Genomic DNA, 19152 nt, shown 5'->3' with positions numbered 1-19152 from the left:
ATAGGGAGCTACTAGAGTTTATTGAGCCTCTGCTCAATGAGCTTAGTCAGATCTATGGTCCTCTTTACCAGTACAAGATGGGTGGGGATAGCATGGCCAGACAGCAGTCTCTGTGGGTTACAGTTACAGCAAGCTCAATGTGAACCAAAAAGGAGATATGATAGCTCCAAAAGCTAATGCTGGTCCCATGCATAGGAAGTGGCAGATAGACTCTGCCCTGGTCAGACATACCCAGTGTCTAGTGCTCAGTTCCAGATGCCACATTTTGGGAAGTAGATTGATTACCTGGAGACTTCTAGAGGAATGCAACCAGGAAAGTGAGAGGCCAAGAGGGTGTGTCATTGGAGAATCAGGAGCCAGGGCCATCACTTTTTATTCTGAAGGACAGGAGACTTAGAAGGGACAGATCTGGCTTCAAATACTTGAAGAGATTTGCCTTGTTGTGTAGAGAGGCACATTATGGTTGTACACAAGGAAAACATTCCCACCATCTAAAGATGTATAAAGACTGGCTCAGGAAGAAATGGCTTCCCTCTTACTGGAGGTCTTTAGGCAAAAGCTGGATAGCCACTTATTGGGAATGTCTAGAGAAGATTCTTGGTAAGCTATGGATTAAAACAGATGGCCTTTGAGACCCCTCCAAGTCTGAGATCATGTGAAATACAAAAATTGTGACTATAACTCATTTTGGGGCCCTATTCAGAGTCTTGGCCATGGATTTGGATTTAGGGAACTGGCCCCAGTCAACTTCTCCACCATTCCCTAAATTCCTTTGGTCTTGGACTTTACCTGGGAGAGACAACTTAAAGTACCCTTGGCCTTGAAGGGAAAGAGAGGGCAGAAGATACTAGAGAAGGGAAGCAGAACAATGACCAGGAGAAGAGGAAAGAACAGAAGCAAGCCTCAGGATAGGACCCATGCCAGGGAGCTCCCAGCCAATGGAAGTCTAGGGGAGGTATTGATCTGCAACACCTGGGTTGAGGAAGGCAGGCAAGAGAGACCTTCCTATGCTGGGGTTAGTGGCATCCAGCCAACCCCTCTTCTCTGTCTCTTCTGGAGGAAGCCATTCCTACAGGAACCAGTGAATTCTTTCATCTCCTAGAAAAACTATCTCCCTTCTAGCTAATAGTCAACACAACCAGTTCATTTCTTGTCTATTACTCTTCATTTAGATTTGGGGGAGATTATTTTGTGCTTCTGATAAGAAACCTTGGCCCAGGGCCGGAGGGCTCTGACTGCATGCACTCCATATTGTGACATCTCTATCTCTGGAAGCTGGCAGCCAGAGGACCAGGCTCTCTTTGCCCTCCAGCTCTCATGAAGGCAGAGGGCATTGAGTAATCAATCTCCACCAATGAGGAGAGAGTCCTATGCAATTGGCCCTTTGAGCCAAGGGTTACAATAAAATAAATTAATTCAATTCTCATTCATGGAGGTCCCCTTGGGTTTTCAAAAACTATTCTAGTGAATGAATGAATGAAAAAGAAGCATTTATTAAGTATTCTGGAGTTACATATACAAAAGTAAAGCTCCTGTCTCAAGGGGCTTATATTCTAATGGGGGTGCAATGTACATATGGGCACTGTGGTCAGGGAGGAGTGTTTTGATTTGTAAAGTTATAGAAATGGTAAACAGAGTCATGAGAGAAAGAATGTTGACACATCCTTTCCAGGAGCAGTGGTCGCAATGGTCCGATTTTGGCTTCAGAATTGGAAAGCTGCGGCTGAGGAGTGAAATGAAGCATGGCTGGGGTCTTCTAGATATAGTGGGCCATGTGAAGTACTCACCAGTTGGGACAGCAAGAGCTCTAGCAGGTTCTCTTATGCTAGAAGTTTTGGCTATGAGGCACATGGGAGGGTACCAAAAATATTGAAGAATGTAGTTCAGATGGACTTCAACAAGTTCAGAAACAAGAGAGGCCTGAGGCCTGAGGCCATATATCATGGACACTGTCTTCAAAAAGAGTGTTGGGAGGCTTGGGACTAACAAGAAAAAAATAAAATCACAAAACTTTCAATTGAATGTATTTTAACAGATAGGAAATTACTGATTAACATTAAGGGAGTCATTTCTGAATCTGCTATCTTTGTATGGTCAGATCTCCAACCTGTTAGAGCAAAGATCAAAAGCAAAACCAAATTTGAAGAAAGAGTGAAATGAGAAGAAAATATGTTGCATAATTAAGGCATTTTCAACCTGACCATTTTAAACAAGCCATTGAGGCCAATAATGAGAAATGGACAAAAGAACAGGCTATCAGCATTTCCTAACAAACACAAATTAATTGCCACAATGAGAGCAAAAGAACCAAGAAACTCCTTCTGTCAGCAAACACTAAATCTACTTAGACAATGACAATTTATTATGTTTAATCATTTGTAAAATATCCTGGAGGATGGTAGAAGATTATGAAGAGTATCTCTTCATAAAAATAGTAAGAACCAGTGGAAGAGAAACAGCTGTATTAAAAGCTTGACAAAAGACTCAAGTAAGCTAAAGTTGGAGTTGCAAAGAGCCTCAGAAGCTGTCTGGTCCAGCTGTCTCATCTGACAGGTGAGGAAACTAAAGCCTTGGGAGAGGACTTGTCACTCAGGCAGTTCCTGTGCCTCCAAAGCCAATACTTTTTCCACCGTGCCAACCCTGAGGGCATTTAAGGGTAAAACTTCTTTTAAAAAGTAAGTGTATTATTTATTATTTTTTTTTAATTTTGAGTTCCAAATTCTCTCCTTCCTTCCTGCCCCTCCCCCATCCATTAAACATGTGAAATCGTACAAAACATATTTCCACATTAGCCATGTTGCAACAAGAAGAGCAAGAAAAATAAAGAAAAATTATGCTTCAATGTGCTCTCAAACATGCTCAGTTCTCTCTCGGGAGGTGGGTAGCAGATCTCATGAGTCCCTTGGAATTGTCAGCATCACTGTCTTGATCAGAGTAGCGCAGTCTTTCCGCGTTGATCATCGTTACAATACTGTTGTCACTGCGTTACTGTGTTACAGTGTACAGCGCACCGTGTTACAGTGTTCTCCTAGTCCTGCTCACTTCTCGTGAGGCTTGCAACATTTTTTCTGAAACCAAACTCTGGGCGTTTCTTATAGAGCCACAGTATCACAACTGTATGACTGAATGAAATGAATGAAACTTCGAAGAAAACAAAAACTAGGTGAAAAAATAGAAACCATGTAAAAAGACTTCATTAACAAACTCTTTCCTTCACCATTCGTTCATTCAGCAAGCACTTGTCAAGTGCCTGCTAAGTGGCCGGCCCTGGCGGAAGCACTTTACCAGCAGTATCTCGTTTGGTCCCTGCGACAGCCCCGGGAGAGGGGCTGTAATTACCCCCATTTTGTAGATGAGGAAACTGAGGCCGGCGGAGGCTGGCTCCCAGCCCAGGGTACGTTCCCGGAATTCCTTTTCTCCCTCTGTGGAGGCCTTCAACAGAGCTCCCGGCAGCCCCCTGCTCAACCTCCCACCTGCTCAAGTTTACAAAATCAGCCCCTGGTCCTTGGTCGGGTAGGGGAGGCAGAAGCAGCCCCTCCCCCAACAGGCCCCGCTGCCCTCCCCACCCCACACTGCTTCCATATTAAACTCAACGTGTCCCTAACGGACCTTTACCCCCAACTCTCCCCTGGTCCAAAGCAGCGCCACGCGCCCGGGCTCCTAGTCCGGGGGTCACCCACATAACCAGCTGTCATGTCCTGTCACTTCCGCCCTCGTGACGTTCCTCCTCTCTGCCCCGCCCCCACTCTCGGACAGCCCCTCCCCCACCCCCAGCCCCTTCCACCTGGGCTTCGGTGGGTGTGCCTGCCCCCATGTCTCCCTGGTCCCGACCACCCCCACCCACCTGGTGGGCAGCTCGGACCCTCCCGGCTCCTTCCCCATCCTGGCACCCCCAGGACCAATACCAGAGCCATTCACGGCCCCCCGACCTTCCCCATCTTCTTGTACGTTACCCCTTATTTCCTTCCCCCCCCACCCCGCGCCGGGTCTGAGATCTAAGAACCCGGAGCCCCAAGGCCCCGCCCCCCGGGACGGACCCGCCCCTTCCTGCCCTCCTCGCTCCTCCCCCCTCCTCCTGGGCCCTCTTCTGCCGGAACCGCACGGCCGGCCCGCAGTGTCCGCTCGGACCGGAGACGCCGACACCCCGAGGTCCCTCCGGCCGGGCGCCCCGGGCCAGAGCGAGGCTCGCGGCGGAAGGAGCAGCCATGGGGCCGTTGGTGGTACGCCTGAGGCTCGGGCCGCGGCCGCTCTGGATGCCGGGCGGAGGCTGCGGGCGGAGGCGGCTCGGGGCCGGGGCCGGAGCCGGAGCCGGAGCCGGAGCCGAGGCCGGGCGGCAGTACCTGCAGCGGAGCGTCGTGCCCACCCTGCACTTCCAGCCGAGCCTGCCCAGGTACCGGCGGGCTGCCCGCATTAGGCGCCTTCTGTGTGCGCCCGGCCCGGGGGGGGGATGGGGGTGGGGGGGCCTGTGGCTCTGCCTTGGCGCCCCTCCCCCCGGCCCTCTGCACCCCCGCGCCAGGGCCGCCCCCGGGTCAGCCCCCGACCGCGGCCACCCGCCAGGCCGCCTCTCCTGCGGCTCCCGCGGCCGGAGGGGGGAGGGGAGTCTGCAGCCGTCCTTGGGGCGGGGCAGGGCGGGGTCCTAAGTGGGTGAAAGGTGACAGCCACTTGTGCCTCCCCTCCCCCCTGTGGAACGTGCGGCTAAGTCCATTGAAGCCTCTGGTCAAGGTCCGAGGGAAAGTGTTCAGCTTCTGCAGGTGGAAAAATAAAAGGGCAAAGGGCGTGAGCTACCCCCCCCCTCCCGCCGGCATGCTCCTTTGCTGCGGGGATCCCCGAACCCCTGTATTCCTCTGCCGCTTTGCTGACGCCCCTCGGGACGGGAACGTTCGCTTCAGGAGGATCCAGGGGCGTCTCTGCCCGGCGGGACTGACCTCCCCTCACCTGTGGAGTCTGCTGAGGGTGGGGGGGTGGGAGGTGATGGCTGATTAAACTTTCCCCACCCGAGCTCCTCATTAACGTGGGTGGCCTCAGAGGAAGGGTCCAGATTGCAACACATTAATGAACGAGTCTTGGTGGCAGGATTTTGGCTATGAGAAGCCTTGTTAATCTTGATCAGCATTCAGGTTTTCTCTGAGGCCTGAACCTATGCTTGAGCATAATGATAAAGCCTAGATTTTTACCTCAATAAGTAATAAGCTGAAAACTCAGCCCACCTCTTCATTACCGTTGGGGATTGCTTTATTTGGCCAGGGGAGGTCCAGTGCCGAACTGTCAGGCCAGTCAGAAGGAAGACACCCCTCGGTTTGTCAACCTTCTTGGTGTTTGGTCATCAAGAGGGACCAGCGACCCAATCCGTTGGTCACCACTAGCCTAATAAATTGCTCAGAATTTTGTCTCTCAGAAGGTCTATCGTGACGCTCATCTTTTATTATCAGTTCTCATGACCTTGTTAATAAATATCCTGCTTGGCAAATTGCCTCAGTTTACCTTTTTGTTAAATTTCTAACGCGACACACTGTGGGCTTTCACCTCTGCTGGCTTCTAAATCTTCGCTGATCTCTAACCCTCTCACTTGAGGCACAGAGCATCCCCACCTTTCTGGTCCCCGAGCCTGCTTAGCTTTCTGCAGACCCCCATAACACCCCATCCCTAGCCCCCTTTTGTTTTTCTATTGCCACAATAACTACTGTACCATTCTGACCTTCACTCTTTTTGAAAAAAATCAGTCCTACTGCATCACTCCAATGGTTCTGCAATTTCAAGCGTTTGGGCATTGCTTCCGGTACTGCAGCTTGCTTTAGCGTCCTTCCCCAAGTTTGACCAACAGATTGAGGTCAGGGTTCATTGACCAAGACTCCTGCATATAGGGTGCCAACAGCCAAAATACTGTTTGTTGATGGTCTTAAAAACCATGCTGTTTATTAGCAGCCTTCTCTCTATAGCTGTGGCAGAAGCAAGTGGGAAAAGACCAAGGCCCATCCCAAAGTACTGGTGATGAGCTGATTCTCACCTTTTTGAGGTGGGCCCAGACTGTAAAATTAGATGAATACTTAGGCCACTGCCAGCTCTGTGGCTTTTGACTACAGAGCCTTTGTTCTATGACTTAGTCTCTTTTGGAGGCAGAATTGGGAAAAGCACTGGATTTAAGTCAGGAGACCCACATTCAAATACTGGCTCTACCCTGTCAACACCCCTGGGATCCTGGGAGGAAGGCACTTCACTTGTCTCAACTGAATATGATCATTTGGAAAATGAGGGGGTGGGGGTGGATAGGCATAGGTGAGGTATGATTGGGCAACAGTTTGCCCAAAAAAAGATCTTGGGCTGTTAGTGGACTAGAAGCCATTAGTTAAAACTAACGCCATTGTCCTCCCTTGAGGGGCCCCCCTGTCCCCACTTTCCAGAATCACATTTCTGGAAGGGACCTCAGAAGTCAAGGAGTTTAGCTTTTTCACCTTGTTTCCAGTGGGGATATTGTGGATCTGAAGGAGGGAAGCACCTAGAAAGAGACCAAAAGCAAAGCAGGCCATGCTTCTGACAGCTTTGCCTTTTCCTGGAGTCCACAGGAGAGACATTAGAAGGGAAGGGTAGTACAAGGTGGGGCATTAAAGAGGAGGAAGAATACTGATAAGGTCATGATTCCAGGGCCAGAAGGGAGCTCAGAGGTCTAGGTTAACTCCCTTGTGTTACACTGAGTGAACTAAGCAGCCAAACCAAGATGCCAACCCAGGCCCTGTGTTTCCAAAGTCTGGCCTTTTATTTTTCCCTGACTGGAGCTGCCTCTTCATAGATTGAGATGGGGGTGGGAGTTCACGTTTGTCAGGTTCAAGGCCATATTTATGGCTAATTACAGCTTCTAGGTGTTGAATGCACATGCCCTGTGCCACAGGAACCAAGCTGAGCAGAGCCAGCTGGCTTTCTGGATTGAGAACCTGCCAGAGTTACAGGGGAGACCAGGGTTATAGCATGTCCAGTGGGTGATTGTGGAGCAGCCCTTTTCCTAACATTAGGCTGGTAACGAGGCCTGGAAAGCTGAGTAAACCAGTGACAATCCAGTCAGACACAGGTACTGGAAAAAAGTCAACATGAAACACTTACTGTGTGCCAGGCCCTAGAGATACAAAGACACCACCAAATGGTTACAGTCCCCTGGTAGGTTACCTTACAAGGGACTGGGGTGGGGTGGGGTATGCAATATGGATACAAGTAACTATAATGTCTGTACAAAGTAATTTCTAAAGGGAGAGAGTGCTTGGGGGAAATTTTGTGCCTCTCTGTGGTGGTTGAAAGTAATTACCTAGATCTGGAGATAGGACTAATCTGTTATGGTGAAGTGTCCACAAGAAACTGCCCTCTCAAGAGACCCCTTTGACTAAGTTTGTCTTGGATGCTGGTACTAGGAACCCTTGGCACCTGGTGTTGGGCTAGTTGTGTAGACATTGCTCCCACTGTACTAAGGGAGAACATTTACAGGGAGAGAAATAAAATGACTTGCTTCAAGGCTTGCAGGTTGGAGCCAGGGATTGGAACCGAGGCCTCCACATCTCAAGCCCAATTCAATCCAGCAAGCATTCATCGAGTGCCTTTATGTTCTGTGCACTGCTTTAGGTACTGAGAATACAGAGACAGAAATGAATCAGTCCTTGCCCCAAAGGAGCTTACCTTTTGTGGAGAGGATATGCTTTGTTCGAGATAGGTGTTCAAGCTAGGGAGTGAAGGAGGCAAAGGACAGATCAAAGGGCCCTTGAGACTATGTGAGGAGAGAAGGAACCTACCAACACCCTTCAGGAAATGCTATACAAAGGAGATGGGACCTGAGCTGAACCTTGAAAGAAGATAATCGCTTGATGAGGCCAAGAAGAGGTGAGGGCATATTCCAGCTCTTGGACAGGGCTGAGCCAAGGACATGGAGTAAGAGGTGGCAGAGGAGGAGATTCGAGGTAAAGCAGGAGCCGTCACCTGCACTCAGACTGCGAGGCCATGTGATAGCCCAGAAACAATAGGGAGCCATCGAAATAGAGGGTCGTGCCACAGGAGTATTGTTTTAGTTACCACAGGAAGGATGAGGAGAAAGGCTGGAAGCAAGGAGGCTGATTCCAATTAGGAGAATAACTACAGGTGAGGGGTGACTGTACATGGCGTTATAATCCACAGGAATGAAGAAGTGATTGGGTTACCAGAGGGGAGGGGAGAATTGGAAATGCCTGGGAGGTGCCCGGGAGGGTGGTGGGCTGTCCTAAGGGGGAAGCTAATGAGTTTATTTTGGCCGTGCTGAGTTTGAGAGGTAGGTAGCCTGGCTCATGGAGATCCATCGAGGCAAAGTCTTCATGGAACTTATTTCTCTTCAATTTTTGCAAAGAAATAAACGTGCCAGTGTCTGCTTGGTTAGTGTGGGTGGGGAGTGCAATTGTTCTCCATCTAAATCCCATCTGACTTGGAATTCTTTCCTTCAGGCTGCCTATTCCCAAACTCGAAGATACCATGAAGAGATACCTCAGTGCCCAGAGACCTCTTTTGGATGACAGCCAGTTCAGGTAAAGACCAGTGACCCAGAAGATGCTGTGGGATAGAACCCGTCCAACCTGAAGGTGGCCCAGGGCTGCAAAGCCAAAGATGAATGTTTTCCCCTTGAAAAAGAAAACTGCCTTCTCAGAGTGTCCTCCCTGGCACAACCTGGCTGGCCAGCCCAAAGCTCCCCCCAGGAGAATGCATTTTATGCCCTCATCCATCCATGGCCAGAATGGGAAGAGATGGACTCGAACAGAGACAAAGGCCAGCACAAAGCTAGGACACTTGCTCCACCGTGGTTCAGCGCTCATGAGGGCTCTTAGGGAATCTGCCATCTCTGCCCACAAGAGAAGGCCTCCTTTTGCCTCCTGCCCAGCAGGAGCAAGGGTTCTGTCTGTCCTCCAGAGTCCCTAGAGGAAGGTTCCACTGTTCCTTCCTTTGTATCCTACTTCCTCCTGCAGATATCATGTTCCAGGAGAACATTAGCTCCTTGGGCAGGGACTGCACTTTCACTTTGTATCTCTATCACCTAGGAGATGGAGTATACACAGTAGGTATTTGATGCATGTTGAAGTGGTTAAGAGGGCTGGAGAGGCCGGGGGTGGGGGAGTCAGATCAAGCTGAACCTTAGAGGCATTTCTGTACTGGGTGAGATAACAAAAAGTGTCCAGGAGTCGGTCCTGCGCTTTGTCAATTTAGAAAACAAACTTTTAATTTTTAATCAAGTCACCAGCAATCATAGACTTGACTTAGGGTTGAAAAGCACTTGAGATGACAGCCCCTTTACAGCCCACCTGCAGCATGGATCCTGCTTGCAGAGTCTCTGATGAGAGGTGGTCAGGGAGTCTGTCACTTCAGGAGGCAGTGTTCTCCATGGGAGGATAGCACTGCTTGGTAGACTTCTCTCATCAGTGTACTAGCCAAGATTACTGGCATCAAATGAACCATGGCCTCTTGGGATTTCTCCAGGCACACCTCTTAGGTTAGAGGAAGCTTGGTACAGTGGGTGTCTTAAGAGGATCTACCAGCATCCACCTCAGAAGCAGGGATGTCGTGCCGCACTATGCCTCAGCATACCCAGAATTCAACACAATCTCTGGCTATGGCCCAGCCTGGGCAGAATTCAGGGACACTCTCACCTTGCTTGTTTTGGGTACTATCTCTCTGAACAGAGTCTAGGGCAGTGTAAGATTTTTTCAGCTGCCATGTCGCCCTCTCAACTCCTCTTGAGTTTGCTGTTCACTAGGCCTCCTAGATCTTTTTCACAAAAAAAAGCCACGTCTCCTCTTGCCTTTCATTCATGAAGTTCATTTTTTGAATCCCCATGTTTGGCCCACATTGTGGCCTTTAGGCTCCAGCTTCATTGCATGCATGTGTTAGCTGTCCTCTCAAGCCTCGGGTCAGGCCAGTTTGACAATCATGTGATCTATTCCTATAGCCAAGTCACTGATCAGAATGTCAAAGAGGATGCACCAGGGCCAGGTGCTTGGAACCCACACTGGAGACTTTCCTGTGGGTTAACATCACCTCTTTAAGAAACACTTGGGGGCTGGGCCTTGAGCTCAGGTTTCTCCCAGATCCACTAAACCGTACTGTCATGGAGCCCATATCTCCACTTTATCCTGGATGAGGGCAGCATGAGACTTAGATGCTGCTCCACCAGGCCTTCCCTGGCTAAAAGGAGACATGAGGTAAGTCTCTATGGCCTGGGCTGGGTGATGTTGTGTCACCCTTTAGTGGCCACAAGCATCTCCTTAATAATGTAGGCTCAGATAGTGCCAAGATTTACAGATCAACTTGATGGCCTATAGTCCACAGATATCCACGTGCTTCCCCTTCTAGAAAACCAGTCCTGGGCACCTCCTTTTCTCTGGGTCTTCCAAAGATGACCAGCAGCAGCTCCATCAGGCAGTAAACATTTATTAAGCACCTTCTGGGTGCCCAGCACCATACTAAGCACTGGACATATAAAGAGGCAAAAGACAGCCCCAGCCCTCAAGGAGCTCCCCATTTAATGGGGAGACAGCATATAAAAAGAAGCTGGAAAAGGCAGGGGTTGGCATGGTCTTGCAGGATGAGAGTGGAATGAAGTCCAGAAGTTCAGCCAGTAGGAAAGGAAGGGTCCTTTTTGCTTGCTCTCTTGGTGCTCTGGGTCCGGGTGACAAGCTCAGTGGAGAGAGCCAGAGAGAGCCCAGGTTAGAGGCAGGGAGGCCGGTGGCTGCAACTCTGGACTCTGAGGCAGGAGGGGCCTGTCAGGGCTTAGAACCCCAACTTGGTCACTGACTAGGTGGCCCTGGTAAGGCGGTTCACTGCCAATGAAAGCCTGTGTAAAGTGGTTTGTAAACCTGAAGGTGCCATGTAAATGTTAGACCTGATGTAAATTACCTCAGGCATGGGAGTGATAATGGTCTTGGGCACTTTCTCTGTAAACAGTAAAATCCTGAATTGTCCTTTAGTCTAGCCTGACTGGGGTCTGCAGCCTCTCTGCCCTCGATGTCCTGTGGTCTGATATTTCCTTCTTGAATGTCTCAGGAGAACAGAGCAGCTCTGCAGGACCTTCGAAAGTGGACTTGGCAAAGAACTGCACGCACAGCTGGTTGCTAAGGACAAGCAGAATAAACATACAAGCTACATCTCAGGTGGGTTTGAGTGAAGCCTGGCTGTGAACATGCCCTATGGCAGAGGGGACCTTGTGACCTGAGGGCAGGCCACCTTCAAGGGAGTTCTGGTCCTAAAAGTATTGTGAGGGAGGATGGCAGAGAGGTCAGCGGTCAGCCTCGCAGTGTCAGTGAGCCAAGGTCACTGCTGGCTGAAGGGGGGGAGAGCTGAGGGACAAGTTCCCAAGCGTTTACTGTTGGCATCCCTGCCCCAAAAGGAAGGGGTCCATCTTTGGGCACAGTTATGACTGGGAAAATGGATTTGAGCCCAGCACTTTCTGTGTGCGTGTGTGTGTGCGTGTGTGTGTGTATGTGTGTGCGTGCGCGTGTATGCATGTGTGTGTGTGTATGCATGTGCGCGCGCATGCGCGTGTATGCGCGCATGCGTGTGTGTGTGTGTGTGTGTGTGTGTGCGCGCGCGCGCGCGAGTGCACGCACGCGCACACACATAAATATTGTCCCTTAGTTTGTATTGTGGGCCTTATTGGCAGTTTTTCGGTACTTAAATAGAACGTCCGGCCTGGAAGGGACCTAGGACCCCATCTCTGTGCAGGCCAGTGTCTTACACAAGGGCAGCCGAGGCCCAGGAAAGGGAGGGGCTGAACCCAAGGCCTGTAGTTAGTTCAGTGACCGTGCTGAGCCTGGAGCCCTGGTCACTGCACTCCTTTCACCAAGGCCTGCCTCTTGGAAAGATGGGAGTACACCCGGGTGCCAGGCGTTGCTCGGTATGTTAGCTCACCACAACCCTGGGCAGCTGGTCATTAGCCTCATTTTACAGACAAGGAAACAAACTCAGAGACAGTGACTCCTCCGTGGCAGGTATCTGGCAGGTGTGAGAGCAAGCATTTGAATCCATTCTGCCTGCCACTGCCCTGCTTTAAATTGCAACCCCATGAGTGAGAGGGGTGACAGTCCCCAAAGGGCTCCATAACTTGTTCAGGATTGCCCAGCCTGGAGGTGGCAGAGCTGGGCTGGGCCTTTGTGTCTGGGTGAGGAATCCAAGACTTCCAGCTGCTCATTGTGCCCTTTGCCCCCTCCCCAGAAAGCTGTTCACTTCTCGTCATCTCTGAAGGGGAGTCCCTGTGGTTTCGCTTTAGCTGGTGCTTGCCTGGCCCTGGATTGGATTCTAGAGGCCTCCCCCAGGCAAAGGGGCCAAGTGGGCAGGGCTAAATGGGGCATTACCTGTGTGAATTCTGCTCTCTCAAGAACCAGGGAAGGAAACAGAGAGGATGGAAAAGAGATGGACAGAAGAGCCAGAGCAGAAAGATGAGGCAGGAGAGAAAAGATGAGTGCAGAGAGAGATTGAGAGAGAGCATCAAGTGAGGCCCTGGAGGACAGGGAGGCCACACCAGCCAGGACCCCCAGCATGTACGTATGTCAGTGACTCCAGCGTCTCCTGAAAACGTCCTCCCTCAGAGCAGCAGCCCTGGGGGGCAGGGAAGCCACGCCAGCCAGGACCCCCAGCATGTACGTATGTCAGTGACTTCAGTGCCTCCTGAAAACATCCTCCCTCGGAGCAGCAGCCCTGGGGACAGGGAGGCCACACCAGCCAGGACCCCCAGCATGTACGTATGTCAGTGACTTCAGTGCCTCCTGAAAACATCCTCCCTCAGAGCAGTAGCCCTGGGGAGCATGAAGGAGGCTCAGAGCAGGGCCACTTAATCCAATGTTACAGAGCTAGGACTCAAACCCATATGCTCTCCTTTGCCACCCTGTCCAAGCTCCTTTTGTCTGTCAGCTCCAAGTCCAGTAGTGTTCCCAGGGCATCCCGTCCCCAGGCAGTGGCCAGATGGACTCCCCTTATCGAGGATGGGTGGGCCTGCACCTCAGCAGAGCAGTGTCCCTGATGCCCTGATGGATGGGCAGGTGCCAGTGCACTTCCATCATTAGGGAGCAGAGGCATCGCTCCTTTGGCCTTCCTGGTGATGAGGCAGGTCCTCCAGCAGCAGGTCTGGAGCCTCTCCTCCCAAGAGGAGGCATCAGGTTAGCCCTGTAGTGGAAGGCCCCACACAAAACAATAACTGTCTCTTTGGAGCACTTTACAGTTTATCTCCCAGCAAACCTCTGAGGGAGGTGGTGCACATTTTGCTGTCCCCATTTTACATGTGAGGACACTTCAGGAGATGTAGCTAGTAAGTGGCAGAGTTGGGCTCAAACACACTTCTTCTAAGTCCAAGTTCATTGTTCTTCCTTTATGCCCCGCCGCCACCCCTGCCAACCTGGTCAAATGTTAGAAAAGCATCCACGTTATCCCTCATGTGGCTGACCTGCAGCTTCTTCTATTTTAATTCAGTCCCTGGTGTCCAGCCCATGGGCAGTTAGGCACTGAAGGTCAGGGGTCATCATCAGCCTACACACTGGTCACACTCAGGACCCCATTCAGTTCTCGTGACCCCTTTAAGTGGCCATGTTCCCTATGTGCTGGGACAGGAATCCTGGCTTTGGTGGACAGGGGAGGGCAGGAGGGACCAAAGAAAGATGGGAACAAAACTGCCAAGAAATGGCACCTTGGCTGGGTTCCAGTCAACGGTCAAGGGTCTCTAGTTCTCATCCCTAGAGTGCTGCACTTGGTTCACAATGGACCCGTGAAATACAAAGTTTATTATTTTCTCATTTTACAGATGGAAAGACTGAGGTCAGGTGAGGACAATAACCTGCCTGGGGTTACACAGTGAGTCAGTGTCAGAGTCGGGACTCAGAACCCCGGATTCTGACTGTTCAGCTTCCTAATCTTCTTTTCACCCTGAGGAAGACAGAGATCTCCCAGCAGGACCATAGACAGGCTGGCCCTTCCCTCAGCAGCCCTAGGGCCACATAGCAGCTGGGCTACCTGGAAACCTAGCTCACCAGCTGTGACTCAGGATGATCACACAGCGGCCTTGTACCCCGAAGTCCTGTTCTCACAGGCTCCCAGCGGGGCATTGGGCAGGTTTTGCTGACCTCTGCACAGCAATCCCACTGCATTGGAAAGGGCTTAGGTTACTCTGGGACGGGGAAAGTACACCATTGCCCACCAGGGACAGCAGCTATTTCTCTTCTGAAATTTGTTTTTGTTTTTTTTTTTAAGAGTTGGACAGAAACTTATCCACCCGCCCCCCCGCCCCTCCCACGCCTCATTTTATAGATTGGAAAACTGGAGCCCAGAGAAGGGAGGAAACTGTTCAGGTCACCCAGACAGTGACGGAGACTGGAACACAGACTCCTTTTGGTGCCAGCCTCCTAGAATACCAGAGAGGCACCTTCTCTCAGGAGGACAAATCTGTCTTCTGCAGTAATACTCAGTGCAGTGATCTGAGGAGTACAAGTTAGTTTCTGAAGCCACCTTGGTTTCTGAATTCAGCTGACATTTTACACAGATGTGTCTTGTTAGGCAATAGCAAATTCTTCGGTTTTTCAGATCTGGGCTTTTGTCAGGATTGATCTTTCTTAACTGATGTAGATCACAGTCCCTCTACTGGTTGAATTGCGTGTATTCGTTTTCAGTTGTGTCTGACTCTGTGACCCCATTTGGGGTTTTCTTGGCAAAGATGCCAGAGTGGTTTGCCATTTTCTTTTCTACCTCATTTTACAAGTGAGGAAACTGAGGCAAACAGGGTTAAATGACTTGCCTAGGGTCATACAGCTAGTGTCAGGGGCCAAATTTGAAGCCAGAAATATGAGTGAGTCTGACTCCAGACTCTATCCACTGTACCACTGAGCCACCTCTCAATGAAACGACATAGGCAAAGCCCACATCTTCTTTGTGGCTGCTTTGGTGTGGAGCCTCTTCATGTGGCTTGGCTGGTCCTCGGAAAGCAGACCCACAGTCCATCACTGGGCCTTGTCCTTGACCTGCCAAGCATGTGTACCAGTCATGGTTTTCTGATACCCCAGGAACCACCCCACCAGGATGTACCATGAGGGTGCCCTAGAGGAGGCTGCTTTGGTCAAACATGATTTCCCTAATTTTCTATCACTGCAGACATGCTTTCCTTCCATTCCTATTTGGCCTCCAACAGTTATTCTGACACCAGCAGTTCATCCCTTGACTTCATTATTTTAGCTGGTTAATAATTTATAAACCCTTACAAATTGTCTAGGGAACTCCCATCTGGACCTTATAAAACCAAGGTGCCATTATGTGGCATACTTTATAAGGATTGTTCACATATGAGGTTTGCTTAAATTGACTTTAGAGTCATAATAGCATTTGGATTTGTTCTCATTCAGGACCCATAGGGACTTCTTCAGTCACCTTTGCACATTAGGGCTTGCCGTGTGCAGGAAAGAAACTGATTGGTTTCCCCCCAAAGTGCGTGCCGTTGGACAGCCTGGCTATTGGACAGTTCTGAGCCCACAGAGCAACCAGACTGCCTGCCAGCACTCAGGGAAGCTTTCTCAGTGGTAGATCCTCACATGCTTGGCAGGTCTTGGGACCTCTCTATGATAACTTTGTCTCCCTTCTCCATGACAGCAGGGATCCTTTTTCCCAGTACTAAGCACCACGGTCTGTATATAGTGGATGCTTCATAAATGTGTGTTTTCTAGAATAAAGCTTCTGTGCTTGTCACTTATTACCTTAAATATCTTCATAGGTCCCTGGTTTGATATGTACCTATCTGCCCGAGACTCCATTGTTCTGAATTTTAATCCGTTCATGTCTTTCAACCCTGACCCAAAGCCTGATTATAATGACCAACTCACACGAGCAACTAACTTAACTGTGTCAGTCATGCGGTTTATGAAGAGTCTCAGGGCTGGCCTCCTCGAGCCAGAGGTGTTCCACCTCAACCCTGCCAAAAGCAACACTGATGCCTTTAAGAGAATTATCCGCCTTGTGCCTTCATCCCTGGCCTGGTATGGCGCTTACATGGTCAATGCCTACCCCCTGGATATGTCGCAGTATTTTAGACTGTTCAATTCAACTCGGCTGCCCAAGCCTGGTCGAGATGAGCTTTTTACCAATGACAAGGAGAAGCACCTGCTAGTGCTGAGGAATGGGAATTTTTACGTCTTTGATGTCCTGGATCAAGATGGGAACATCCTCAAAGCAACGGAAGTCCACGCTCACCTGAAGTATATTCTCTCTGACAACAGCCCCACTCCCGAGTTTCCTCTGGCGTATCTGACCACTGAAAACCGAGACACCTGGGCTGGGTTGAGGCAGGAGCTGCTGAATAATGGGAACGAGGAAGTGCTCAGTAAAGCGGACTCGGCTGTGTTCTGTCTGTGTCTAGATGACTTCCCCATCACAGACCTGGTCCATTTGTCCCATACCATGCTGCACGGAGATGGTGTGAACCGATGGTTTGACAAATCCTTCAACCTCATCGTAGCCAAAGATGGGAATGCAGCCATCAACTTTGAGCACTCTTGGGGTGATGGCGTTGCTGTGCTTAGAGTCTTCAATGATGTGTTTAAAGACAGCACCCAGACCCCTGCCATCACACCCCAGGCTCAGCCTGCACCTGTCGACTCATCGAGGGCTGTGCAGAAACTCAATTTCAGATTGAACGATACTTTAAAAGCTGGAATTGCCAGAGCCAAAGAGAAGTTTGACTCCACCATGCAGACCCTTACTATAGACTTCATCCAGTTTCAGAGAGGAGGCAAAGAATTCTTGAAGAAGCACAAGCTCAGTCCTGATGCGGTGGCTCAGCTCTCCTTCCAGATGGCCTTCCTCCGGCAGTACGGGCAAACGGTGGCCACTTATGAGTCCTGTAGTACGGCGGCATTCAAACACGGCCGTACCGAGACTGTCCGGCCGGCTTCTGTGTTCACCAAGAAGTGTTCAGAGGCATTTGTCAGGGGGCTTTCCCAGAACAGCACAGATCAGCTCAAAGAGATGATGGCCCAGTGCTCCAAGTACCACAACCAGCTGACAAAGGAGGCCGCGATGGGTAAGTGTCTTCCCATTATGAGACTCCTCCTGCCCTGGGAGGGAGAGGGAAGTGAGCTGGCCGAAAAAGGATTTGGTGCTGGAGCTGCCCAACAGAGGAATGGATGGCCTCTGCCGCAGGAGCTCCCCAATGCTGGAGACAGGCTGGAGTTGGCACGACTGGGTTGCAGTGGATCTGCACAGCCTCTGAAGGCCTCTCAACAGGTTCCCTCCTGTTACTGATTGCTTTAAGCACCTTTTTAGGCTAGGACAGAGGCTGAATTATAGACAGGAGTTTTTACTGGAGAATTGGGGGTGGATGCATCAGTCACTGTTTGCCTTCTGTCCCGCAGGCCAGGGATTTGACAGACACCTGTTTGCCTTGAGATACCTGGCAGCGGCTGAAGGTCACAAACTACCCGAGTTCTACCAGGACCCGGCCTATGCGCAGATCAATCACAACATCCTGTCCACCAGCACCCTGAGCAGCCCTGCTGTGAACCTTGGGGGCTTCGCGCCTGTCGTCCCCGATGGCTTTGGCATTGGCTACGGGGTCCACGATGACTGGATCGGCTGCAACGTCTCCTCCTACCCGGCCCGCAATGTCACGGAGTTCCTCCAGTGTGTGAACAAGGCCTTGGGAGATATTTTTGATGTTCTAGAAGGCCAGCCTGTCAAAAGTTAGCAGGGGAGGCACAAAGCACCTCTCTAGTGATAACTGTGGGAGCAAGAAGGGTTTGGGAGTGTCCTGTGAGCTTAGAATCATGAAGTGGGGGCAGCTAGGTGGCACAGTGAATAGAGCACCGGCCCTGGAGTCAGGAGGACCTGGGTTCAAATCCGGCCTCAGGCACTTGACACATTTACTAGCTGTGTGACCTTGGGCAAGTCACTTAACCCCAGTTGCCCTGCCCCCTCCCCAAATCATGAAATGCCTGAGTAACTGAAACAGTCATGTTTTAACTTTAAAATCATCAATCTGCCAAAATTAATGGGTTATTTAAAGTGGGGTGGATTGTACAAGTTAGAGAGTGAATTGTGACTTCTGGGGGCTTCTTTGGGGGTAGGATTTGAGCTGGATGGAGGAGACACAGTGTCTGTCCTGGAGGAGGCCGCTGGCTCCTACCTGGTTAGTGTGGCACGGGCCACATGGGTTAGGGTCGCTCCAGAAAACCATCTCAGACTCTTGTTGAGGATCCCGTGTGGTCTGTGTCAGGGGTGACCCGCTGGCTGTTGGAAATTGATACTCCTGTAATAAAAACTCTTCTCTTGAAACCAGTAACTGTCACCCAGGACAGGCTGGCATGTCATGGGCATTTGTCTTCTACTAACGGAACCCTTGTTATTTGGTGCCTGGACCTGTGATTCCATCAGTATAGGGAAATCCCAGGGAGAAGACTCCCTCTCCCAATGCTGATCAACCGCCCAGGAGCATCCAGACTTCTCTGAGGGCAGTGAGAAATGACAGGCCCCGCTTGACCCCAGACCCCAGCCGGGGGTGGCAGAGGCCCAGGCTGCCCCTCCACTGAATTCCTAGAATTAGAAAATGGACAAAGTACTTTCTGTGTAATCTATAAGGTGTTAGCAAGCTGTGGTTATTCTTACCATGTGACTGAGGGAACCAGGGCTCAGAGAGATGAGGTAACTTAGCAGCCTGATCAGTCTCAGAGACTTGAACTCTGCTCTCCAACTGGCCATCTCTTCTAGGCCGAATGTTAGAGCTGGAAGGGGCTTTATAGCCTGCCAGGCCCACCCTTCCATGTGCAGAGGAAGACAGGCCCAGCCAAGGGGAGGGACTTGCCCGGGGCCAGACAGTGAGTCCCTGTCCAGACCAAGACAAGAACTCAGGCCTCCTGAGCCCCAAGCAAGGACTCCTCCCTTTATATTGGTGATCACAGCACATAACTTGTGTCTATTCTTGAATCTCTCTGCTTCAGCATCTCTTTAGCACCTATAATGGGCCACCTGACAGGGGCCAATGTTCTCTCGAACTTCTTAGCAAAGGTAGAGGGACAGAAGAGGCAAAGGGGTGGGAAGAGTTTCAGTCTGCAGCAGGAAAGGCAAAGTCCCCAAGGAGAGAGCTAGAGGCTTAGAGCTGGGGCCGGGGCAGAGATGGTCACGCCTTCCTGGTCTCCACCT

The 19152-nt window shown here is 50.7% G+C and overlaps 1 protein-coding gene across 1 annotated transcript; it reads left to right on the top strand.

Moving 5' to 3' along the window:
• Positions 1 to 4083: 4083 nt before the first annotated feature.
• On the top strand, positions 4084 to 18327 carry LOC118846049 (carnitine O-palmitoyltransferase 2, mitochondrial-like). Its single transcript, XM_036754214.1, has 5 exons — positions 4084 to 4390; positions 8448 to 8528; positions 11035 to 11141; positions 15734 to 17038; positions 17370 to 18327. Exons 1-5 carry the CDS (start codon positions 4206 to 4208, stop codon positions 17699 to 17701), a joined length of 2010 nt encoding a protein of 669 aa, XP_036610109.1. The 5' UTR covers positions 4084 to 4205; the 3' UTR covers positions 17702 to 18327.
• Positions 18328 to 19152: the final 825 nt, after the last annotated feature.

This window comes from Trichosurus vulpecula, chromosome 4 (genome assembly GCF_011100635.1).
Source record: "Trichosurus vulpecula isolate mTriVul1 chromosome 4, mTriVul1.pri, whole genome shotgun sequence".
NCBI lineage: Eukaryota > Metazoa > Chordata > Mammalia > Diprotodontia > Phalangeridae > Trichosurus > Trichosurus vulpecula.
This window is presented reverse-complemented; position numbering and strand designations above follow the sequence as displayed.

Bases quoted from the DNA above. Each gene is read 5' to 3' on its own strand.
- LOC118846049 (XM_036754214.1), top strand. From the start codon at position 4,206: ATGGGGCCGTTGGTGGTACGCCTGAGGCTCGGGCCGCGGCCGCTCTGG. The intron at 4,391-8,447 runs GTACCGGCGGGC...TCTTTCCTTCAG, and splicing joins TTCCAGCCGAGCCTGCCCAG to GCTGCCTATTCCCAAACTCG. The intron at 8,529-11,034 runs GTAAAGACCAGT...TGAATGTCTCAG, and splicing joins TTGGATGACAGCCAGTTCAG to GAGAACAGAGCAGCTCTGCA.